This window comes from Cyanistes caeruleus, chromosome 4, assembly GCF_971803275.1.
Source record: "Cyanistes caeruleus chromosome 4, bCyaCae1.hap1.1, whole genome shotgun sequence".
NCBI classification, from domain to species: domain Eukaryota; kingdom Metazoa; phylum Chordata; class Aves; order Passeriformes; family Paridae; genus Cyanistes; species Cyanistes caeruleus.
In genome coordinates this window covers 28,731,265-28,756,824 of record NC_141704.1, presented here as the reverse complement: position 1 = coordinate 28,756,824, position 25,560 = coordinate 28,731,265, and the positions used below count along the sequence as shown (strand labels likewise).

General features: G+C 40.7%; 2 protein-coding genes across 15 annotated transcripts in view; one reads left to right on the top strand and one right to left on the bottom strand.

The window, feature by feature from the left end:
* The window catches only part of WASHC4 (WASH complex subunit 4), a 54,155-nt gene extending 50,607 nt beyond the window's left edge, over positions 1 to 3,548 (bottom strand). For 6 of the 13 annotated variants that reach the window (XR_015286339.1, XM_086887176.1, XM_086887177.1 and 3 more), the window contains exon 1: positions 3,276 to 3,548. Coding sequence is in view for 5 of the 13 variants with exons in the window: in XM_086887176.1 (XP_086743302.1) it covers positions 3,276 to 3,336 (61 nt within the window). In the remaining 8 variants the exon portion in view is untranslated. Of the gene's footprint in view, positions 1 to 406; positions 3,190 to 3,275 lie in introns of those variants that run through there. The other 7 variants (XM_086887181.1, XM_086887183.1, XM_086887184.1 and 4 more) reach the window with 4 other exon arrangements.
* The window catches only part of ALDH1L2 (aldehyde dehydrogenase 1 family member L2), a 35,548-nt gene continuing 13,535 nt past the window's right edge, over positions 3,548 to 25,560 (top strand). The window contains exons 1-8 of one of the 2 annotated variants that reach the window (XM_086887186.1): positions 3,548 to 3,921; positions 16,149 to 16,290; positions 18,086 to 18,320; positions 21,474 to 21,639; positions 22,490 to 22,591; positions 23,145 to 23,234; positions 23,991 to 24,125; positions 24,517 to 24,642. In XM_086887186.1, the coding sequence (XP_086743312.1) occupies positions 18,232 to 18,320; positions 21,474 to 21,639; positions 22,490 to 22,591; positions 23,145 to 23,234; positions 23,991 to 24,125; positions 24,517 to 24,642 (708 nt within the window). In that variant the 5' untranslated portion in view covers positions 3,548 to 3,921; positions 16,149 to 16,290; positions 18,086 to 18,231. Of the gene's footprint in view, positions 3,922 to 10,307; positions 10,461 to 16,148; positions 16,291 to 18,085; positions 18,321 to 21,473; positions 21,640 to 22,489; positions 22,592 to 23,144; positions 23,235 to 23,990; positions 24,126 to 24,516; positions 24,643 to 25,560 lie in introns of those variants that run through there. The other variant, XM_086887185.1, reaches the window with a different exon arrangement.

The window sequence follows — 25,560 nt, the reverse complement described above, 5'->3', positions numbered from 1 at the left end:
GGTTTAAAGGGACAGACAGGTTCAAAGGCTAACATTCAGCTGGTTAAACACCAGCAACAGTGGTTTCATTCAGCAAAGTAAATCTAAAGGCAAGCAATGCAAAAAAAATTTCATGCTCTCTATCCCGACCTTTTTTATTTCCCATATTAACATGCTCCCTATTCCTCCCCCAAATTACACACAATTACTGACTTAGCTGCACAATCTGAACCACAGAGTAAATTATTACAGTCCAAGGCTTCTACACTCAGGAAGTAGAATCCTATTTCATGTGCAGACTAAAGTGTCTTCCCCATAATTAGATAACAAATATGACAGCTTGCAATCTTCTGCTATTTGTTGAAAATAGGATTATCTATAAAAAGTTAGAGAATGAAGGTCAGCTGAACAACTGAACTTTTCTTACACAAGAATTCAGCTGTCACATAGCTTCGTATGTGCCCTTTTCACATTTCAGCGAGTAGACTGGCCTAGAAAGTTAAAAATAATATATTCTTTTATGCTGCACATTCAACCTCTTACTCTTCCTCATTGCAAACAACTGAGCCAAATGGTAGCTGATGGCTACTTCAGTGGGACAGCACTGCTGAATCAATTACCATTGAAACATTTTTTGCAGAAAGAAAATATCGGACTGAGAAACTGCACCAAGCAGAAAGGGAGGAATGAATAAAGACAAATTGATAAGGAAAAGATGAAAAGCACTATGTACAGGGAGGTTGAGACTGAGAAGGAGAAATTACTGCAGTGAAGACCTGAATTAATTTGAAGATAGAACTTTGAAAGCAGAAGCAATGCCAACCATAAAGGCACACCAACTGCAAAGCCTACCCAAGGAGCACAGCACACTCTCCCACATCAGTGGCATTAATGCCATTGAATTCAAGCAGTACCTGAAGCTTAGACAGTGCACAGGCATTGTCAAGATCAGGAGACTGAATTTCACATAGGAGAAGAAGTGAACAAAACACTTTTCAGCAGCAGCACTCCAGGCACTGATGTGTAGCCTTTAAGTTGTCTCATCGTACTATTCTACTCCATCAAATCCATCTCATCCTTCAGGTTCTTCCTAGGGCATCTTCTGTAAGCTCTGCTGCAGCAAACCAGTAAAACACTGATAGATGCACAGCCCTGCTGAACGGATTTTAACCAGCTACCATGTCAGTGCTTTACTGCTAGAAAATCTGGAGTAGGGGAGACATTATAGAGGAAAGCTCTGGTACTTCCCCAGTCAGTATCTCCTCCCTTCACTCAAAAGACAAACTAAGCACAAAAAGGCTGTCAGTTACTGAGGCTTTTTAGGAAGAACAGAAAAAACTTCAAAGTCATAGAAGAGTAGGAAATTGGCACTGCTGTTCAAATCAGTTCCCTATGAAACAAGAACACTGAGCATTTCTCAAACAAAACCTCACAAAAGCACTCTGCTAGAGATCCACAGACTGTCACCTTTCCGGCACACAAATTATGGATTTCAGCAACACTACAACTCATTAAATACTTCCAAATACTTAATTATTGATAGCCATCAATTTTCTACCTTGTACTGATAATCTATAAAATAAGAGACAGGAATAATTTCTCACTTTCTTAGTGAGACAAGAGTGGAAGCTCTTAGCCAGCCAGAGATGGGCAGAGCTGCACAAATGAAAAATTACTTGGAAATGAGGGAAGCTTTCTAAGATGCAGAACATTTTTCCTAAATAAACTGACCAGTACAGAGAAAGAGAATGAAATCATAGAAAGCAGATATCATCCTTTTCTTCAAAGCAGCAGCCTACTTCATAAGGTATAATGTGTTTACAATAACATTTGATTTAGTTTCTCCTCAGGTGATAAAACTAAAGCATTATAGTTGGAACAGTGCAAGGGATCAACTCAGTAGCACAGATCCCTCAACTTAATCTAAACTTCTTCCATAAAATTGCAATATCACTCACTGGCAGCAGGATTTGCAAGATTAGCCATACCTATCTAGGACAGATAGGTAACAAACCAGACTTGCTTAGTGTCTTATGCCCTCAGTTGAGGAAGTTGTAACTGCCAAATATTAGCGATACAAAGTGAAACTAGACAACAAGAACAAAAAATGCTTTTCAAGTCACAGGATTTTTCTTTGGCTTTTCTCTAGAACATTGTGTGCTGTTCTGAATGGAAGATCAGACTGTTTCTTCACCCTCGAGATGGTGATAACGGGGCATATTAAGTCATGTAAATTTTTTGGACTTGCACTTTATGTTCTGGTCAAACTAGCGGAGATCTAGCATTTTCAGTAAAAGCTACATTTTCCTTTCCATAACTAGAGAACTGATAAAAAGCTCTGCTCTGGACTTCCACTCAAGTCCAGACTAAACGAACATGGCATAAACAGTATCATCCCTTGGGACAACATTTCATGTGAAACAGTTCGTCCGTGAGCGACATATTTTCACAGCAACACCTGGTACAATTAATTTGGCACAGTTCAATTTACAGTGTGTATTACAGTGTGACAACCATATAAGTTCCCTATTTAGAAACTAGGTCACCTCCACAGGCTGAGTAAAACGTGGAATTTGACAGACACACGAGCCCACCGTGAGAGACTTCAGCATCTCAAGATCTTACTCGATTATATTTTAAAGGTGATACTGCAAGTGACCGCCCGCCTCCCGTGACAGCGAGCCTGTACCAATGAAAGCTGGGCACAACTAACTGTTCACAGCGTATCTTGATGTGACTTCTCCGGATAACCAAGGAAGCCACTGCAGAAATTTGTGAGCCACGAGGAATGTCCGAGAAGGAAAGAAACACGGTCCCCACGACAAGCCCGGTTCGTGCAAGGGAAGAGAGGGTGGCACAAGCAGCCTGGCCCTCCCCGCCGCACGGGGGGCGCCGCGGGCGACTCCCCCGAGGAAGCAAAGGATGAAAGGGCTGGAAAAACCACTCCCCCTCCCCAAAACAACCCCGACAACTACGGAGAGGGTGGTGGGAGCAAAGGCGGTCACGACGGCCGCCCAGCCCCGCAGGCCTGGCCGCAGGGGGAGCAGGCTGGGATGGGGCGCGGGGCAGGGTCCGCGGGGGACCCGGGGAGGGGGACTGCGCTCAGCCCCCGCTGAGCTGACTGCTTCCTCCTCCCTCCCTCCCTCCCTCCCTCCCTTCCGTCGCCGGCGGGGATGCAGCGGGGCGGTCCGGGGGGATCAGGGTCCGCTCAGCCCCCGCCTCCCCCCGCTCCGAGGCGGCTCCCGCCGCACGCCGCCGGCCCGGCCCCGCCCGGCCCGCCCTCCGCGGGCGCTCACTCTGAGAGCCGTCGTCGAGGCGGTCGAACTCCCAGTCCGGGGACAGCGTCTCCAGCGCCATCGCCACCGACCCCGGCAGCGGCCGCCCCTGACTCAGGCGCACGGGACTTCCTGCCCCGCGCCCGCGCCGCACGCCGGGAAATGGAGGCGGAGGGGGAGCCTGGGCTCGGCGGGAGGAGGCGGGACAGCGCTGGCGCCGCTCCGCCGCCCCTCCCTGCCTCCCTCACTCCGCCCGCCGCGCCCGGGGGTCGGCGCCGGGCGGCGCTCGCGGCTGAGGGGAGGGGGAGGCCCCACGGGGCGGGGGGCGCTGCCCGCGGCGGGGCAGGGAGTTCGCTCCTTCCCCTTTTCCTCCGACCCCCGGCAGCTTGAGCCGGTCGTGTGGGTGAGATGGGCCGGCTTCGCAGGCACCGGGGCTTCAGGAGCTTTCCTGCTTCTCCCCCGGGGCTCGGACCCAGCCCAGTCCCTGTGACACCGACTCCGTGTCTCTGCCAGGCCGCTGGCAGGAGGGAAAGCTCTGCCGCCCCAGCTCTTCCCCTCTCTGCTGCTGGAGGAACTGGCCCTGCTCCGGGACAAACTGGAGCTCAGGGACAGCTGCAAAGCGCCCGCTAATCATCCCCCTGGCATTTGTTGTCACAAGGGCCATGAGGTACTTACCTACATGCCGTTTTTTTCTTTTTTTCACAGGGTCCTAGAGGGTGTCAAATCAGAATAAAAATAGAAGTACTTAGGATAGGGAGAGGAGGAGCCGTTCAGGGCCATTAACAGCGACCACAGCAATTTTATTAGCTCAGCAGAATCTGTAGCATCAGCAGAAAAGGAAATGGCTTTCAAAAGCAATATCACCGGGAGCATCAGCAATGTCAGTGGGGAAAGAGCAACAAAAATAGCAACCTGGATGAGAGATGTATCAGTAAGTGCCGGACCATCCATAAAAGCTAGCTTGGCAATGCAACAATTCTGAAAATAGCACCCACTTTCTGGTTGCTTTATGATTGAAAGGAAGCCATCCTTTGGAATCTATTGATTTTAAAGTTTCTAGGATTGAAAGATTCGGTTGGTTGAAAGGTCACGTTTATTGATGAGTTTTTCTTATTTAAAGTGCATTGTAAGAGGCTGCACTGGAAAGAACTCTGATTTTGAACTTATCAAGTAATCATGATGTACATATGTCAATACATCTCCTCCACTCATTGGCTCTTACTCAAACAGAAGATGTTCACATTGGGTGGTCCATTTATTTAAGTGACTGATAATTGGCTTTTCCTTTGGCTGCCTAGGTGGCAGTGTTTTGTTGCTCACACTGAAATTACTTAGGTCATTTGTAGATTCTGCTAGAATTTCTGTTTTCTCTGCAAATCTGGTTTAGACTTTATCTTGAAGCTCACTGGCAGTGAGACTGGCTTGAATTTAATTGACATTTTATAAACAAAATTTCTGAAATTTGGGTGACACAGCTTCCATTTGTACCAGGAAGCTTTTATATAGTATAAACTTATAGGAATTGCTAATATTGTTCAAATATCTGTTAGAATCTTCAGGAAATAGGGTAGTAAGAAAAGTCTTTAGACTTTATTCAATAGGAAGTGGTTTCTAAACTTACCTTTACTGAACACAGACATAATCAATAAAACAATCTTTTTTTTTTTTTTTGTCAGGCCAAAAATGATCATGAAATGAAATTTCATAGTGGACTTTACCAGAAACTGAGTAAAATGTGAACACAAATATGTTCCAGCTGAAATTACTTGTTACACTTGGGTGCTAGAAAGGGTAGATGAGAGAATAAAGTCAAAAATATAGCAGAATTAATATTGACTGTTTTATTTAATTAGGTGTTAGATTCATTAATCGACAGGGGCCTGATTCCATGAGATATTAAAAATTCTTTTCCCTTTGAAATAATCCCAATCAGAAATATCATACTATAATGGACAGTACAGTCGCCTGATATTTTAAATAGTATTTTTCTGATACTTGAAAGCATCCATATGATATTTTAACCATCCAAACAGAATGGGTTTTTTTAAAAAAATAAAAAGGTAGAAAAGCACCCAGAGCAAATATTGCTTCTTGTATTTACAGGCAAAGCTCCATCAAGATCGACAGTTAGTAATTACTAGAATTGTAATTACTTACAGGAGAAAGAATTTGACTTGCTGTATCTGCAGAAACCCAGCTATTCTCTCTGTTCCTTGTCTGTGGAATATTTGATGCTTCGCTCTGAACATTTTAAATAAAATTAAGATCTTGCTCAAAGTTTTTGTGGCAGAATTCCCAGAAAGGATTTACCACCTGAGATCTGCTCTTTGCAGCTCTACTCCACTAAGATAGCAATAACTTTTGCAGATGTAGTTTCTACTCTATCATATGGAATTTGAGAGACTTCCAGATTTATCCATGTGAGTAAGGCATATGCACATGATAGTTCTTGCCACTAGTTAAATCGGTGAAATAATCTTCCTCATCAAATATATACCTCCTTTTGGACAGTCTGAAAAAAATGAAGTGTCAAGTGTAAGGTTTTAAATGGTTAATGTCTAGTTAAGACCCTCTGGGGAAAAAAAAAAATACAAGTTTTAAACATAAATGTTGCAGATATAACAGACAAAATAACTTTCCCACAAAATCTTGCTTCAGCAAGCGGAAAAATGTGAAATGTTTTTATTGTATAAAATTTTAGTTGAAACTTGTCATGCAATTAACATACTTTGTGAACAACCATACAAATCCTTACTTTATTTTTTTTAATTACTCAGTCTTTAAAACTGAGTGAACTCTAAAGTACTCCTGAGGAATTTGAGTCTGAACTATGACCAAATCTTTAATCATCATGAAAAGCCCCATCAAGGCTGATTTCCAGCAACAAAAAGCCTATGCAGAGCTAATTTAGTTGATTACTGAGTCCCAGGGCATGATTTTCAAAAGAAAGCAAATCCTGGAAGATTCCAAGCAGTTTCCCAAGCGCTTTAGTGTGTGCACACTGTGCCGAACAGTCTTTCCTAATGATCTTGCCAAGCCTTGATGATGTCTTCAAAGACACTGAGTAGCTTCTGCTTCACAGAAATCAACAAGGATTTAAAATATTCAGCTACATCAGGTCTTATGTTTGTTCTGTACATTTCTGCACATGCAAGCACATTTTGCATATTTTGCTATTCTACAAGCACGTTTAACTCCTGAATAGCTTTTGTAAACATATCCCCCTATCAGTTTTTGCCATTTGCTGATATATATCTCTTGAAAATTTGGTAACACAAAGGAGAAAGCCCATGCTGAAAAGCTTACTATGGGTACTTGCTGGTTTTTTCCCAAAGCTAAACTTTGACTTCATGAAAAAGGATCAGAACTGGAAAGGAAAAAAAAAATCAAAAAAAGAAGCTTAATGTATAAAATGTGCTCCAAATAAAGTAAGCACTGGTGCTAGGATTTTTTTCCTCAGATGAACAAGGAATTAATAATTTGCAAGGTACTTCTCTGACTGGGGTAATACTTTGTGTCACTTTTTCCAGCAACATAAAACCCAGAGGAATGCACTGTAACTGGTACAATATTTAACACTGATGTTGGAGTTTACTAATTCATACAAGACTTATCTCAAAGATGTCAGCCTAATAATTTTTTGGATATCAAAAATGTTGATTGTAACTATTTGCACTTGAAATTATATATAGGCAATTTGTTAAATGGTTGTTAAAACCCATTTGTATGAATTCATCATTCTCATGATAAGTGTGAAGCTGATGGTATGAAGATACTATCCTTGTCTGTGTTTTAGCACACCTTCATGGCCATTCATGTCCCTGCCCCTCTTATTGCTATAAAATCTAAAGTAAATCCCACGTCTTCCTTCTCAGCTCTTCTTTATATAGCTCTTCTTATATGTTGACAACAGACACCTCCTCTTGTGATTCTTCCCTTTTATCATCTAACATTTTAGTGGTCTGTGAGGTAAATGGAGGTCTATTATTGTCCCACTAGGTTAGGAATTGTGTTTGGAGATGAAGGTGTGGCAATTAAGTGAACCTTGGTGCTTTTCACTTGCATTGTTGTGCTGTCTATGTTGCATGTGTACAGGGAATAGAGCCACAGGTTATTACAAATTGCTTACCCAGGAAAACCAGGCATTTTGCCGTAAGCTTGTGTGTCAGTGGTTAAATGCCAAGTGTAGTGTTCTAGTTGGAGAGATTTTGGATCATGAACCAAGATTTGAAGTTCCATGAACTTCAGAAATCCTTTAATCTAGCTCCAAACCTTGCATTATAGGACCATTTTCATGCCAGCTGTTATAGTAGAAGTTGATTGCACCCTAATTGTATGGAATTTGTGCAGCTCCCATCAAGTCATGGGGATACTACACACACTTTCATTTATCCTACTGGCAGAGGTAGAGTTATCATTCCTTTAGTGAGGACTGTCTTGAATACTTCTTGTTTGAGCAGATTGTGGGTTTGCTCAGCTGCAAACTGAGCTTTCCATGAACCTGTATAATCCTATTGCTACAACATCCTATCAAACTGGGTAGCTAATCTTTCTGAAAGAAACTGCCAATTCAAAAAAGAAAACAAAATATTAACAACAGGCATTTCAGATCAACAGCTCCTGCAGTAGTTAAATGATGCATTTTAGTCCAACAAAATTATGAGTTTTAGTTGTTCTATTGTACAATTTAAAGAGGGAATATTTTTAAGAAATTTAGCAATGAAATTTTGTAGATAGTCTGTGGGATAATTGGAAGATATGAGCCTGCATACCCATGGAAGTAGCCAATAAAAATATTTTAATAATAAGTGAAAAAGCAAAATATTTTAGCTTTCTAAATGAAATCTGGAATTACTGTACACCATTCTTTTTAAACCCACAGTACCACAAATACTAGAGAAGGAACCATTAATGTAAACATATTGTCCTACTTTGTTAACAGAACTTTTTGATGAATTTTTTTTTGTTTAGTTTTTAACACTTCAGAGCAAAGAAAGTCACTAACTCCCTTGGCTGATTTTTCCATAATCTAATAAATCACCACACACTCCACATGACACCATCATGAGAAGAATTTTCACTGAAGTGGACAAGTACTCCCATAGCTTTTTCACCCCATAGAAAAGCCATTACTGAAACTGACTAGTGATTTTTCTTTGTGGAACTTTCTTTGCAAAACAGAAGTGCAGTGGTTTATTTTAGTTAAAATGTTTTTAGTTTAATTTCTGTTGATTCCACTCAGTGCCACCTACACTTGTCGGACCACCAAGAGCCTTGAATAAAGGACAGGATATAACTTTGCTACACAGGACTAAATCAGGGGATGAATAATGGTATAAGGCTCATAATGCAAGCCCTTGTGTAACTTTTCTCTGTGGGGAGACTGTGTTGTGCCAACCTGACTTCCTTGGGGACTGGCACAATTTACCTCCTGCAGCACCTCTCCTTCCTGTGCCCCCTGAACAGGGATGCAACAGCACTCCTTGTCCTTGAGGAACTTCTCAGCATTTGAAGTCCCCTGAGGAGGAGGTTGGGGGCCTGGAAGATAAACCCTGGTGATTACTATTGCAGCTCTTTTGCAGGAAAGCATAAAAAAGTCTCATTGACATATGGATGTTTATATTGTCTACTCTATTTTCAACTGTAGCAAGGTGACTGCAGGTCATAACTTTGGCTTAATCATTGCCTCTGACCTCTCTGACATAAGTTCACAACTTGGCTATAAGAATTTTTTTTTCCATTTCGTCTTCCTTGTTTTCCTGACAGGAACATCATGTATTTCAGTTTATTACACATGCATGTCCTTTGTGTTGCTGGGGTTTAAACCTGACCTAATTTGCAATGATGCTTATATTACTGTCATACTGTCTACTCTTGCTTTTGCTATTCCTGTCCTTTTTGGGGTCATTTTCACTTGCTTTCCGGTCTTTTTAGCACCTTAAATTTGTATTTTCAAGATCTTCTCCATCTCTCTGTCAAGATTTTGTTGTAGCTTCCAAACAATATTGAAACACTTTTATTAATAGAACTCAAGAGGTAGATTTTTAAGAAATGGTTAAGTCGAGTGACCTGTTTTCATAATGTTTGCAAAGGCAGTGATATGGATTTCCAGCAAGTCATTAAAGTTTTTTAACCCCATTACTAAACCAAATAAACTAAACATTAATTCTGATAATCTACATGATCTTTGGCTGCCACGGCAGAGTCAAAGGAATGTCTCACCAACAGCCTCGGAAAAGGGGGAAAAGGTGCAGGTGAGGCGTTCTGTCCCCCCAAGCTGTAAATGGCCGGGGCACTGCTGGGGAAACATCTGCACACATCTCAGACTGCAAAATGCCACCTGGGTGGCCGTGACTACACAAAACCAAGGGGTTACTGGAGAGGATGCAGTGGACAGCCACAAAGATGATGAGGGGTCTGGATCATTTCTCTTACAAGAGCTGTGGGAGCTGGGTCTGTTTCAGTGTAGAGACGGCTGAGAGGAGATCTCACGGACTCCTACAAATACCTCAAAGGCGCGGGCTTATAGGGTGGTGCCGATCTCTTCTCAGTGGTGCCCAGCAAAGAGGAGCAATGGCCATAAACTGAAACACAAGAATTTTCACCTCAACATGAGGAAGAACTTCTGTACATCGAGGGTGGCAGAGCACACGAACAAGCTGCCCAGGGAGTCTCTCTCTCCACGGAGACATTCAAAACTCAGCTGGACGCGTTCCTGTGTGACCCGCTCTGGGTGACCCTGCCTCGGCAGCGGGGCTGGACTGGGTGGTCTCCAGAGGACCCTCCCAAACCTGACGATTCTGTGATTCTGTGACTCCGGCGCTGTCGGGCCGGGAGCCCCCAGGCCCCCGCCGGTCCCTGCCCTGGGGCCCCGCGGCAGCAGCGGGAGGGCTCGGCCGCCGCGCCGGGGTCGGGGGCAGCTCCCCGCCCCTCCCCTCCGCTCCCCTCCCCGCCGAGGCCGCAGGGCCCCGCCACCCCCGGCGTGCCCCGGCGCCGAGGGGGCGGCAGGTGCGGGGCGGCCCCGCTGTCCCGGTGGCCGCGGGCCCGGGCGGGGTTGCGCCGCCGCGGATGCAGGCGCTGGCCCGGCGCCAGCGGCATCGGCGCGGGTTGCATCAGACGAGACGCTCGGCTCGGTGTCGGCCGGGCGGCCGCAAGATGCTGCGGACAGCCCCTCTGCTGCTGCGGACCATCTGCACCACGGCTGCGGTGAGTAGCGCGGGGCGGGCGGGCGCGGACCCGCGTCCCCCCGAGCCGAGCCGAGCCCGGCAGCCAACCGCGCCGGGGGCAACCGGGGGCCGAGCAAGGAGGGGGATGGCGGGAGCCGGTATTTTCCAGGACGTGATGAGTATTGTCTGTGCCGAGGATTTGGCAAAGGCACGGCAGGGTCGGGAAGGGGCTCGGTGCGGGTGCAGAGGCTGCATCTCGCCGTTCGGCGAGCGGGATCGCAGCCATCATCTGGGCGCTGCATCGCGCAGGGATGTGCCTGGAAGCTGCGGGGAGCCGGCACCGGCGATGCTGTGATAGTGCCCCGTAATCGTGTGTCAAGAACAATGTGATGCAGCCGTTCTCTGCCTCCCTCGTGCTGGGTTTGCCCTGCGAGAAGCTGAAGGCTGTCATCTCAGTTAGAAGGGACCGTGCTCGTTCCCAGCGCCAGAGAGAAGCCCCCCGCCCCGGCCTGTTTCGTTTGTGACCGTGTCATCGCCGGTTCGTAGCTCTGCCATGGTGGGTTGCTCAGGGTTGAAGTTGATGGCCTAAATTCCTCTGCGCCCCATGTTTTAGCCTTTTACAGCTCTGAGCATTTGTTTCAAGCCATTTTCTTTACGTCTTGTTACATATATGGTCTGCAGAACTCCTCTGAGTAAGCGCTCCCTGAAAGCCTTGTCCAGTCCAAATTATCCAGATGTGTAGCTCTGGCAAGTGGAATGAGGCTGGGGGATTCTTTTCTTCCCTAGAGATCGTTCATTGTTTCGTGTTCGGCTGCTCAGTTTCGTGTGAGAACAGCAATCCTCGGGAGGTATCTGCATGAAAGGCATTAGAATAAGGAGATTTAACACAAGCCTTTTGGAAATGCAATCAAAAAAAAAGAGAGAATGAATGAATGGGAACACATTGCCCTGGATGTGTATGTCGATGGGGGCGGGGCTCTACTATAGGTTTCTATTTACAGGCACTGGAATTTAGCACATGTAGGGGGATCTCAATAGAAATAAAGTTGCAGTACTGCTGCTCAAGAGGCATCGTTCTATGATTATTTGAAAAAGATGTAACGATCAAATATTTTTAGTTTCACTAAATTCTTATGCAAGCTAAGTAAAATACTGCAATCTTTTTGATAATAAGCTTTGGAAGCAGCAGAGTAGAGGTTACTAAATCTTTATTTTTTAGGAAATTTAATTAGAAGCTGATAACCAACTGAAGTTTAGATGCACAAACAAAAGAGGCAGTAACAGAAAATTATTTTTATCCAAAATGTAAATATTCTCCCGTGGTGAGATTTTGTAACTTTAGACTCTTCTTAGTAAAGAAAATGTAGATGTTGAACTTACCTCCCATTTCTAGGATCTAGAACTTGACAAGATAGTTACCAGCATTTGTCAGGCTGCCATCTATGCAGTACTTAATTCTATTTGTTAGTTTTATTTCTGTTTAAGTGTTTTGGAGGAAAAATAGAACCGGAATGGAATCAAACATTAAAATACTGTATAACTTTTAATGAGCTATTGTAAAACAAGTTCCAATGTGGTATCAAGGGATTATATGGACAGAATTTTTAAATACAGAAGTTTAACTTAAATCTTTGCTCTTGTATTGAGGTGGTGAAACACATGTGAAATTTCAGACACGTTGAACATTCAAGATAACACTGTTTGTACAAGCACTTCTCAGATTTTATGCTTCTACCTTTATCTTATTTTCTTCATTCAAATCATGAGTGCTTGACTCAAGGAAACATAATCACTGTTAATCTGTGTTATGTTATAAACAAAATAGAAAGTTAAAGAAGAAATTATAAGTTCAGACAGTGAAAACAACAGAATTACAGTTAAGTGGAAACTGATTTTCTAAAATCTTGTATTTTGGCAGCTCTGTCATAATAACTATATTAGTCTATGATTAGTCATAAAAGATCTCCCTCAGCCACCTGAGCTGCACTGTTTACTATAACCAGGAATTGGGTAATCTTACAAAGTGCAGCAAAAGATCCACTCTGATGGTACATGACCATTAACCTTCGTGTGCATGCTACACATTCACAGTCAGCCAGGCAACTGCAAAAGAAGTCTAATATAATCTCTTAACACCACTGTCAAAAACAATGAAAAGTTTTATCTCTGTATATGTTGGTGATGATGATGGAGTATCCATCTAGCACGTTATTCAAAATCAAGATTGTTTTGGTGTTCTTTAACAGAATCCCTTTTTAAAGTTTCATGATGAATGCTAGCGATGGCAGAGTGGCCAAAATGTGTCATTTCTGTGAGACACAAAACATCAAACTGTTTTTCTTCTCTGTGTCATCTTATAGAACTTTCCATTTTAATTGGGTGTTATGTCCACATTAAATTCTTCTACAGAAATTTCCCACTTCCACAGGTCTGATTCATTTTAGGAGAGTTTCCAAAAGAAGATATGAATGGCTATAACACCTCATTCAGTTTTTCCACTGCAATTTTTCAAATAAAACAAAAAAGGAAGGACTGAACTTGTGGTCTGATCGTGCAAGCCCTTCCACACAGATTTCTTTCCCTTTTTTTAACTCAGTAGAAACCCTGTGCATGATTGACTTGTGAGTTTCTCTCCTGCTTTCTACTGATGGCAGTGAATGTTGATGCACAGACAGTCTAATCAGACGTCATGCAATACTTTTGTACCATTCAGTGGAGAGAGAACTCAAGAATCACTGGTCACATTTACCAGATCTACATTGTGATTGAAACCAGTCCCCATTTGAGTTACTTTCTGTAAGTGTGAGACAGCAAAGCTCCAGAGTAATGTTTTTGTGCACTACAGATTTTTCCACCGTGCAATCTTCTCAGTCTTGCCAGTTTCAGTTTGGCTTTGGTGGGCTTTTTGTATTTGTTATTCATTTGGGGACTGTGTTCTCTGTTTGCTTCTCACCGTTTTTTGATTCAGTTCCACAACTCTCAGAAATAAAAGGTGTAGCTTTATTTAAAGTATGTTGATTTACAGCAACTCATGATTTGGAACTGGAACTGCTATACCATTCCATGTAATATGAGAATCAGATTTATTCACAGGGAAACATGAACTGAAAGTTTAGGAATAGAAGGTGCATAGGTTACTAACACTTTGTGAATAAACTCTTCGTGGAAAAGTAACTCTTGAAGTGGTGATAAATTTGGACTTAAAATTACAAGAAGATTGTCCAAGACCAGAAAAGCAGCAGAGTACAGCAGTGAATACTCCAAAAGTATTTGAGAATACTCTAAAAGTGCGTTGAGAAAGAGTTTGGGTAGATTTATAAATGCAATCATATGACATGATTATTTGTGATGGCAGAGGAGAAGATTTATTAGCTAAGAAGATCCCTTCCAGTCTTGTGTTCTTAATGAGAGATGTTAACAAAAGGACAGAAGTAGAATAAGTGATTCTCATCTGGACTATTTTTAACATTTATTCAATATACTAGTTGGGCTCTAGTTAGCACAGTACAGAAATCAGAGGATTTCATACCATGCTAAACATGTTCAATGACCCAGCAGGTTAATCTTTCTCCAATTTGCCTGTTATAATAATGATCAATTATTACTTAGTAAATACTTAGGAAAATCTAATTATTGTTTTTTGTAGCAATATTTCTACTGTAAAGATAAAGACATCCATCATAAAGCATTGATTATGAGCACTACTTGCATCTGTTTGGCCTTGCTGGATAAGGATTGCAAAGATAAGTTTTAATTCAGAACAAGGTCTTGTCCTTGTTAAGAACGAAATAGTGGACTATTTGAGGTATAGCTGCCAGCAGTGCAGTGTTGGTTAGTAATATGATCATCACCAATCTCACAGACATTTTTACCAGCCAATTATAACAGTCTGTTTTTCCAAGGGCTTGAGTTATGCCCACCTTTGCATCTTACTGCTTGTTTCTACTGCAGTGACACTAGTGCTGAGTAATGCTGCAATACAGAACTGTTTTACTATGCAGTTTCATTACTGTTACAAATAATTATTTCCTATTGTTTTATATTAAAAAAAAATTAAAAGCACACTTCAGTATTTCTGTAATGGAACCTACCAATTCATAACTCCCTTTTCTAAAGCCAGCTGCACAGCAAAAATGTAACCTGAAACCATGTAAAATGCATTCATAATAAGTCAGCTGTGAAATGAATTGCAGTGGATTGTGGTTTTGAGTAACCTGTTTTTCAGGACATTTCTCTTTGTCATATGATATGATGGGCAGTGCAGACCATTTGTTATCCAATCAATAACCCACTCAAAGTATCCTCATATCCCAGCAGCCTAAGAAAGGGAGGAGGAGGGAGGAGATAAACATGCAAGTGCCAACTTACAAACAAGACAAATGTCAGTGGTTAAGACATTTATACAGAGCTTTGATTCCTCTAATGGGTCATAATGAAAAAAATGGAGGTCAAAGTCCAGTTGTGAAAAATGAAATTAAGAACAAAGGTGGAGAGTGTGTGGTTTTATTTCCTACCTTTCACTCAAGCCTTCTAAGAGGAGGGATCTGTATAGTTTGAGTCTAGGAAGAGTTTGTGCCAGATTCAGCTTTGAGGAAGGTAAGTTTCCTGTTTATTCTGTGCAGACCTTTCCTTTTTAACCAGCTCTGGTAGTCCATTTGTTTTTCAAAGGTCTCCATTTGCAGTTTCAAAAAGTTGACTAAAAACGCAAAGACAGTGCATACAGAGACATTCTGCCCTTCTGCCATGTTTCCATTCCTGCTGCCCAGCTGGCCCTATGTTAGGACTCACGGCAGTGCTATAAATTAGGCTGGTGAATAGATCCAGTGAAGAATAATCTGCATTTTTTATGTCAGTGCCTGCTTACTTCAGTACCCTAATGCAGTTCTTGCAGCTACAGGAGTACTGGTTCTGGGATAAAGGAGGTGTTAGAGGTGAGGGGCTGGAGGTAGGGTGGGAGAGGAGCACAACTGAAATATAAGTCTAACAGGCCTCTGAAGGAAAGAGTAGTTTTCTCAAGAAGCAATCACTTGAAAAACATAGCAATATCTGATATTCTGATATCATCATAGTGTTGTGATTCTAACTATCATAAATTTTTTTAAAAAGTGGAGGTGGTTACTTGTACTTGCTCAGCCTGAAAAGCTTAAATCTCATGTCCAGTGTACTGGGATCCAAATGCAGCAGGCATTGGAAGTCCAGCAAGGAAACCACATTTAGGAGGATCAAATGGATGATCATCACCTCTAACTTAGCAGGAACAATGTTTGTCTTCTTTAGTTTGTCTTCTTTAGCCTATACATGTTAACCACAAGTATTATACTTCTGTTTAATTACAGGGATTTAGAAGGCATGTTCCAGCCACTTAAATTATGCCTAGAAAAAGTGCTTTATGTATGTTTCAAAAAATATCTTTTAATTTCTGACAGTGGATAAGATCATGGAGCCTCTCATAAGAAGCAGTGGGTCTATCTAATAAAAATTCTAAAAAAACCTTATAAACAACAGTGACAGTATCAGATGATACTTTCATGTGAAGTATACTCTCTCTGAATTGTATGTTGCCTGTTATTAATCTCAAAAAATTGATTATTATTCCTTCAAAGCTGATGTGGCTAGAAAAGATGATTCCATTTTAAATCAAACTAAAAACTGATAAAGACAGATCAAGACAGAAATGTAATTGTTCTTTGCATCCTAGAACATGTTTTGTTTTTATTTTTTTTGCCAGGCTTATCAACATAAGCTAAAGCTAGCCCTTATAGGCCAAAGTATTTTTGGACAAGAAGTTTATAACAAGCTGAGAAAAGAGGGACATAAAGTTGTGGGTGTATTCACTGTGCCTGACAAGAATGGACAAGCTGATCCTTTGGGTAAGTGTAACCTGAATCCAAATGTTAAAATTACAGGTGTACCTTACAAATTTGCCTTTCCATGAGAAGGTTATATCTATATGGGAATGACTTGCATATATTGCCTTTGTTCCACTAAATCTAGTACAAGAACTATGCTTTAACAAACACCAGTCCCAGAACCGGTTTAACCTCATCAGTTTGTCAGTACTTTAAAAAAGCAACTTTTAAAGTAGTTTCTAAACATGCAGGGCTGTATATTAAGATACTGGAAAACCAAAATTAATCTGGATATCTTATTTGAATGTACAGCCTAGAGGTAATCAATCTGAACTAGATCTGTATCTTACAGCAAATAGCTGCTGAGCCTGTATTCAAGTGCAAATGTTTGTCACCTGCTTCACTGTGCTGGCTGGGACACTCATGGCATAGAGCCAAGATTGTTTATCCCTGGCTGTCTGCCCTTTTTGACAAGCTTGTATGTGGCAGTGTACCTGCAGAGCCTATTTCTCTTCCACCTGGACTATGGAAAGCACATTCAAAAGGTTGGAGGAGGCTTTGCTGTCCCTTTTTCCATGGTCAAGATGCATAAGGATTTTCTAGGCTTACTAAAGAAGGTTTTGCTTATTCAGAATTGTACTCATACTCAGAACCCAGCATGGCAAAGAAGCTAATTTGGAACCACCTGAATTGTCACGTTGGTTTTTGCTTCAGTGACACAAAGACAGTGAGTTAATATGATTAGCAAATCGAAGTGCCAGAATGGAATGTACCTATGTGCATAATCTGAAATCAAAACTACATTCCATGAGGTGTTTCAATTCTCTCTTCATTTTGGTTGGTGGGGGGTTTTTGGTGGTTTGTTTGTTTATTTGCTCGTTTTTGGTTTATTGTTTTTTGTTGTTGTTGTCTGGTCCTGACATGTTTTTACAGAACTCTCATGAGGGAAGAATCAAACATAAATTTTGCTTACTGATGCTGTGGTGTTCACAGACTAGCATGTAGTTCTCAATTCTATCTCATTAAAAGATTTAATCACGCTTCGGAAGAATTAGAGAAGGCAACTACTCACGTAGAAAATGAAAAATCGACTATCCATGTCTGGGTTGGATTACATTATATAAAGATTTTATATACAATGTAGCATAACTTGTTTACAGTATATAAATTATTCTTGTACAGTTATTATGCTAACAAATGTAACTAAATAAATCTTCCAATCTTTCAATCATATATTTATTGTAACTAAAACCGCAGATTAGTTTACTCCAATCTCTCCTGATTGGGTGAAAAAAAAGGAAGTTCAATTACTAGCTATCTTCACTTCCTTTTACTTCCAGATGACTCAAAAGCTTAAGTCTCAAACGTTTTCTAAAGTTTTCTGCACCCTCAGTCAGCTACAGTCTTTGTTTCAAAAAGTAATTTCAGTACACACTAACTTGTGTGGAATGATATTTAAGTATTTACTTAAGAATTAAATCGACAAGCTAAAAATGCTTCAGGTCAAGATCAACATCCAGTTTCACAGACAAAAAAGAAAGTGAAGTATGGATACGTCTTTTCTGCTTTCATTGGTACTTACTAGCCAAGTCATAAGAGTGAGCTGAAAGTTGGGATTGACATAAACTGTAAGAATGAGAATCAAAGACAGAATGAATAAAATATATCCAAGCTCAAAAGTTTTTAAACAGCATACAGAAAGGCACTGTAGTCACATACTTGATTTGCTTGAGTTGTCATGCAATATGTCTCTGATTTCAGCTTGAATTTCAGCAAGACAAAATAATAAAAAAAAAATCCTGTTCTTGCCCCACAGCACTGGCAGCAGAGAAGGACGGCACTCCTGTTTTTAAGTTCCCCAAATGGAGAGCTAAAGGCAAGCCTATCCAGGAAGTTGTTGCAGCCTACAAATCAGTTGGAGCAGAGTTAAATGTCCTTCCATTCTGTACACAGTTTATCCCCATGGATGTTATTGACTGCCCAAAACATGGCTCTATTATTTACCATCCATCCATCCTACCACGCCACCGAGGAGCTTCTGCAATCAACTGGTGAGTTCTGTGCATCAAAATTACGTGTTTGTCACCTTAGGATGCTGGTCTGCACCCATTGCTCTTGAAAATGCTGCAGTTGACTTGCAACTGCTCTGAAGGAACTTCTCTGGAGCAGCTATTTGGTACATGAACTGCACTTCATACCTAGGAGTCATTGTTATTTGCAATGCAAGTTCAGCTGTTACTCTGGGAGGATCAGTGGTGTGATCTGTACATTCATATATTTTACTCACATGCACAAATCGACAATCTGGAGTTTCCATAAACAGGACACTGCCCTTGTACCTCATCCCCACAAACACTAGATAACTATCACAGGAGGGTTTGATACAGACCCTAAGATTTCACAGAGTGGAAGGGAGAAGAGAGAGGAGAATGCACAAGAATAAAACCTTATCTCACAATGCACAAGGTTAGTTCAAATTGCCACCCTGAAGGAACTACACTACAATAATGGCCACAGTAAACTCAAATCTGTCATTCTTGTGACAACAGAAATGACATTATCACAGTCTCTAAATTCAATAGGAAATTATATAAGTATGAAGAAACAATTCTAAAAGAATCTTACAGGCGGCATGGTGGCTATCTGAATCCATAGTGTTGTGGATTCAAAGCAAAAGCACACTAAGTTTTGTTTTGTTAATTTTAATCCCTTACTAAGATAAAGTACTAAGCCGAAATACTTAAACAGAGGTGTTAAGGAGACTATTTGAGAAGTAAAGAATTCAAGAAGTGTCAGTTGTGTCCAAGTGTGTAAAGTAAAATAGCATAAGCTCAGAGGAAAATGAGAGTGAGATGGTCCAGAAAATAAAGAACCAACTTTTTAAGGCACAAAATGTAATAACAACAATTCCTCCAAATATGTTAAAGGTGGGAGGTATGTAAGTGATAGAGGTGTCTGATTTAACAAAGGTATTTATAAAAGAGAATACCACAGTAGGAAATCTGTATTGGTATTCAGGATGGAGGAGCTTAAGATGTTACTATCCTACAGTCCTTCTTTTTGTCAAATAAGTCAGAACAATTCTCTCGAGCTGAACTGTGAGTAGAAGACATTTCAGTGAACTGATGAAGGAATAAGAATCTCTTATTCAGGACCACAGGGCTTCAGCAAATTTGAAGTTGCAGATTTGAGATTGCTTACAACATTTCTGTTTCTTAAGTTCATGTTGATGCAGGCGACTGGGAAATAGCAAAAGCAATACCAGTTTTAAAAAGGCTGAAAGAGAAAGCCAGGAAACTTTAGATCAATGACTGATTTCGATCTGTAATAAGGAATACACTTTCTGTGCAAATGAGTAAATGTGTGATTGCTCATTCTAATCAAAAGTTAGGGAGCAGCCAGCTAAGACATCAGATAGTAGGATTTTTCCAAAAAAAAGGAGTTACTTTTACTCCATGCAGTCTGTTATTAAATTGTGCAACCTCATATCTAGAGAGCTCTAAAAGGTTTTTATGGAGGAGAAGTTCATCAAGATGTATTTCTCAGAAGGGTGTAGATACAAACTCTCTTTCAGAAAGGCAAAGATTTGCAGAAATGGGAATGTATTGCAGTGCTGTATCGCTCTGTCTTGCTCTATTTTGCATATTCCTTCTGCAAAAGGAATCTATCTGCTCCTACCCTTCACAGGTAAAGACCATCATCCCAAGGCCTTTAAACTAAGTTAGGATTTGGCCTTGGCTGGCTGTTCTTGTGTTTCACCCTCTCATCCCTTGTTCTAATCACTACTTTCATATATTGTGGCTACATCCCTGGTGATGATCAGACCCCTTATCCCCACAGCGTAACCAAGAAAACCTTTGAGAATTGGGCATGTATGAACATAACCAGGTACAAATTAGGGCCCTGGAGTGCAGAGGGTTCCTCACTCACTTCATTTACAGCCTTTTTCAGCTGCTGCCACTCTGTTATCAGCAGCCCTTTGTGGAAGGATCTGGTGGACAGAGGAGGGGGCACACGGTTCTTATCTTGTCACCTCTTCAGCATCGGAGACATTTGCTCATAAAACTTTCTTCTCCATGCTGAGGATGTCCATTTCTCACTAGAGTGCTCTTTTAGAATTTTTGCATAATAAAAAAACAGAAGAGATGCAGCTTAAGTATGTGAAAGATCTGATATGAGCTAGGCAAAGTCCTGTAAGATTTCACTTCTGTTATATCTGCCAACTTCCTCAGTTGTCTTTGGAGTTTGTCTCTTGTTCAGCCCATATGTACTTCAGTGTACTTCACTCGTTTTAATAATGTAGCTTTCAGTGCTTATAATTAATAATGAATTTTCCCGTGTATAAGCCAGATCTCAGATGATCCTTGTTACAGCATGGACTGCTGAGGGAATACTTACATGAGATATGTATCACTTAAAATAGGATTGGCGTTTGCATGCAGACAAATGGCTGAAACCATGCAGGAAATATTTTTGTCATCATTTCTGGCTGCACCCTTAAGAACACTTTTCCATACGATTCCAGTCTGATTTTCCATCATTCTGAGACACATGCCAAAGGAGAGCTGAAAAATTTTAGGTGGCTGGAGTTCCCTTTGGGAGCAGAGGCAGATTCTGAGCTGAGGTAAATCAGCACAAGTCTAATGTAAGCATTGCTATGTTCATGCACAGCAGCTGATAATCTGGCTGGATAGCCCTAATTCCCATAACTTTTCCTTAAATAATTGCATATCCATCATTTTCCACTCTGAGTTTAACTCCTTTTCAGCTGTGTGACAAATGTGCTTTTCTTGTTGACCTACAGATGAGTCATGAGGCTTAGCTAATAATTACAGTAAAGAATCATGAACTATTAAGATAATATTCTGTTAGGTTCTTCAATCTTTCAAACTCAGTCATAACTGAGGCACACCTTTTGCTCTGTCTTATCATTAATAATATTTAAAAAATAATTATCACAATGAAGTGTGTGAGACAGCCTGGGTTCAGTTGCAGCATTTCCTGGGTCACTTTGTGGAAGCTACACATCAACAGTGTCAAAACTGTGGGTTCCTGGCTGAGAAGTGAGCAGTGAAAGTATAGCAAAGATTATTAGAATTTTCTTTACTATCTTTCTGAAGAAAATGCATGTGTAACATGTGAGTTGATACTCCTAACTACTTTAATTTTGTCTGTATTTACTTTAAGTCTTTTTTTATGCCTAGGACTTTAATTCAAGGAGATAAGAAAGCAGGATTTACTATTTTTTGGGCTGATGATGGTTTGGACACTGGACCAATACTTCTGCAGCGAGAATGTGATGTTGGCCAAAATGATACCGTGGATGACCTATATAACAGGTTTCTCTTCCCAGAAGGAATAAAGGCTATGGTATGTTTAGCTGTGCTAAATACCAGCTTTTTTAAAAGGAGAAGAGGCTGGAAACAAAAGAAATATAGACAAGATATATGCATTTGGAAAGACAGAGGTTGGGATACTCAGCCGAATCCTAGATTTCACTGGAACCGTACAGCTGCACAACAGCTGAGGAAGTGACCTCAGAATATTTCTTGCTGACAGCAGGCAGAGCATATTCTGTTTCCACAGATGGCAAGAAGTTGAATTTGTCTGGAATGTGGCTCTTTCCATAGGTTTCTTTTACAAGACAAAATCTTCTAAAGGCTCAGAAAAAAACCCAAAAACAAAACAAAACAAAACAAAAAAAAACGGTGTGAGATTTTTAAGAAAAAAGGGCAGTATGATGTTTGAAGCTCAGAGTTCTGGTGGGTTGACTTTGGGTTTTCTATGCTTGCCATTTTTATTTTTTTAAGTAAATAAAAGAAAATGCACAAAAATTACTCAGCATTACTCCATAGAGATTTTTTTTCTCCCTCCTTTCAAATGCAGAAAAATAACTTTTTGCAGAGAGAAAAATGAAAAAGTTGAATGCAATCATACTGAGCCACATTTTTGTTCTGGGGAATTCATACAGCTGCTCTAAGATTGGTGACTAGGTACTCCCATGAAATTTTGGAGGCTATTTCTTTTGCCAGAGAAACTCATGGAAACACACATGTTTAATCAGGGCAGCACTGGTCCCTTGAAGTTTGGAAAGACTAGGTTTAGAAAAACCCAAACCAATTCACCTTGTAGCAGAAAGTCTTTAGCTGTTACTCCTAAGCATGACTGAAGAAAAAATGGTGAACCAAGCTAACATTAAATCTTTTACTTTTTCACATAGGTAGAAGCTGTACATCTAATTGCTGATGGTAAGGCCCCTCGTATACCTCAGCCTAAAGAAGGGGCAACATATGAAGGGATCCAGAAAAAGGAAAATGCAGAGGTAGTGTGAAGTAACACTGTTTTTTTGGCATAGCATTAGAAAAGCTATTAACTCAGATTACAGTAGCAGCAATATGAAGTTCACATGAATTTTAACTGAGTTGTTTCTGCTTTTTCCTGGGATACCTATTAGGATGAATGTAATCGAGCCCCAAGTAAAGTTCCATTTTTCTTTCAGCAGTTACATGTATTTAGAAACTTGGTGTCCTATTCAGGATCATGTACAGGCAGCTAAGAAGCAGCTGCAATTTCACTGGATTCTTAATAAGCCACCAGGCTTGTAGATACAACACTGAATCAGGATCACTCTCTTTGTTTTCCAATAGGCCATATGAAATTCTCTACCAGAAGTACATTTGATTTTAGGAAAAGGGAGATTTGGCACCTTTCCTTCTAGTGCCAAAAAATAACACATGCCATATAAACAACACATACAAAAATAATTGAATTTCCATATGAGAATTATTTTATCTAAGCACCCTTACTGCATTAGATGATCTTCTTTGTGGTTGGGAAGGTGTGGTGGTGCATCCTGGCATGTCTTGATTTCCTAGATCTCCTGGGACCAACCTGCAGCAGCTTTGCACAATTGGATTCGAGGGCATGATAAAGTGCCTGGAGCATGGACAACAATAAATGGACAGGTATGCTCTGAAAACCAGAAGAATATTCTTCTCTATACCCTCTTTTTTACTTTTTTATTGTAAAATTAGAGATGTCTGCATACAGGTGAATACAAATGGCTGTTACATTGGAGTAGCTCTAATTTGATGACTATGTTTTATGTGTATCTAGAACAGGCACCTAAAGAAATACACAGTATTTCTGTGCACAATAGTTAACAGCTTTTTAGTCACAGAGTCATTTAATTTGAAGAAGGACAAGTACAATATCTGAAAAAAAAAAAAAAGAGACATGGTACAAAGGTACCAAGAGTAGAACCAAACTGTGCCAGTCATTTTGGGAAGCAGGTATCCATTACAGTATAATACAGCCTATGTACAGTGGCCAACATCACAGTATTGACAGCAAAATGAAACACTGAGGTGCTGAAATAACAGAAGGTTTCATTTTAAGGACATATGGGCCTAGGTAGTTTGCAGAAATAAATCTATGAAATTTTATAGAGTGAGTGGTCCCTCACTCTGGGCATGCACTGACAAAAGCTGCTCCCTTTTCCTGCACTGGTTGCAGCATGCACATTGTTACAGCTCAGCTGCTTTGCAGGCTTAGGCAATTTGCAAAAGTTTCCATGTTCTGAGTTACAAAGATCTAGAAATGTTGTAACATGTTTTCCATGTGTTGGTAATTATCTTTTATTTTTATTATATGAGAAGTTTAAAACAGTATCATAAAATTGTTAACACTTAGAACCTGTGCGCTTTTAATTACATTTTTAGGTGGTTACTTTTTATGGATCATCATTACTTGATGCTTCAGTGCCTGCTGGACAAGAGCTGACAATAAAAGGTGCTTCAAGACCAGGCCTTGTGACAAAGAATGGCCTTGTTGTTTTTGGAAATGATGGGAAGATGGTAAGCTCTCAGTCTGGCAAACATAAGCATAGTTTTAGCAAGAAGGGCAAGTAGCGTGGAACTGTCAAACTTGAGAAATCCAGGTGCTAATGACTGACAGCTAATTCACTTGGAGTTTATCAATCCTCTACCATCCTGTAGAGAAGATATTCATGTTTTGATTTTCATTCAATCCATAATCATTTCCTATATGGAGTAAAATATATTCTTACTAGGAGAGAATCCAAAAGACAGGTATGAGTGGTCTGTGCTAAATTGCCTGCATCAATATCAGCTTTCCTGTAAACCATTTATTTCATTATTTCAATCACTGTATTAATGCTTAAAAACTCTTCACCCAAGGATGTACTACCTCCCAAACAATTTAAAACCATATCCTTTCATTTTTCAGGTACTAGTGAGAAATCTGCAGTTTGAGGATGGAAAAATGATCCCTGCATCTAAATACTTCTCTGCTGATGAAACAACTGCCCTGGAACTTACAGAAGAGGAGAAAAAGATTGCAGAAGATATCAGAGTAATTCACTAAACTGCTGTAGTGGGATATTATTCAGACAAAAGCATTAAATACTTATTTTTGGCAAGACATATCTTTTGTTTAGTCATGCAAATAATTTTTTGATAAAATGTACTCAAAGTATATGGGGGTGAAGGTTTAGTTATTTATATTAATTCAGGTGGAATTTGGAATTCATTTGTGTATTTGTCTCACTTTACAAAGTTTCCTTTCAGATACAAGTGATACAAAGACAGTCAGTGCAGGATCAGTAATGGGAAATATCTACAATTCATGAAGGTGGGAATGAGGAGGAACAATCAGAGCTTCACTTCATAGAAGTGAGGTTTTCAACATTGGCAGACTCGGACAGTTCTTGGAATCCTTACATCTCTGTGGTGTTAATCACTAGGATGTGCTCAGAATGGGCCTGTTGGACAAGCTCGAGGGAGTCTCAGAACAGCCTTCTGAAAGCAAAAGGCAGCAGTGTTCCCACTGCACCTGTGTGCACTGTCTCTTCTGCCACAACCATACACAAGGGGTTGGCTTCCAGAGGGATGGGAACAGCTGGAGCAGAGAACTCTCAGAGCCAGAGAGAAATTTTCCTGCCCTCTCCTGAAATCAATCTGTCTGTAGTGTCAGTGGCTTAGCTGAAAGCCACGTTTGTCGTTAAAGTTTTGTGCCAGAGCAAATGAATCATAGATGTCTTGTCTTGTGCTAACTCTGCTGCAGGGTTATTAACTTTTGGCACAGGTCATGCTGCTTAATGTACTAATATTTTAAACTGCTGCTTCAAGATTACTTTGAACCTGCTTGCCGGCAATCTAATTCATAGCCTGGAGCTATTGAATGACTGAGAAAATTATGAAAAATAAGTATAAACTCATCAGTTGGTGACACTGCCTGCTAACTCTGAAACTCAATTATAAGTAATTGAAA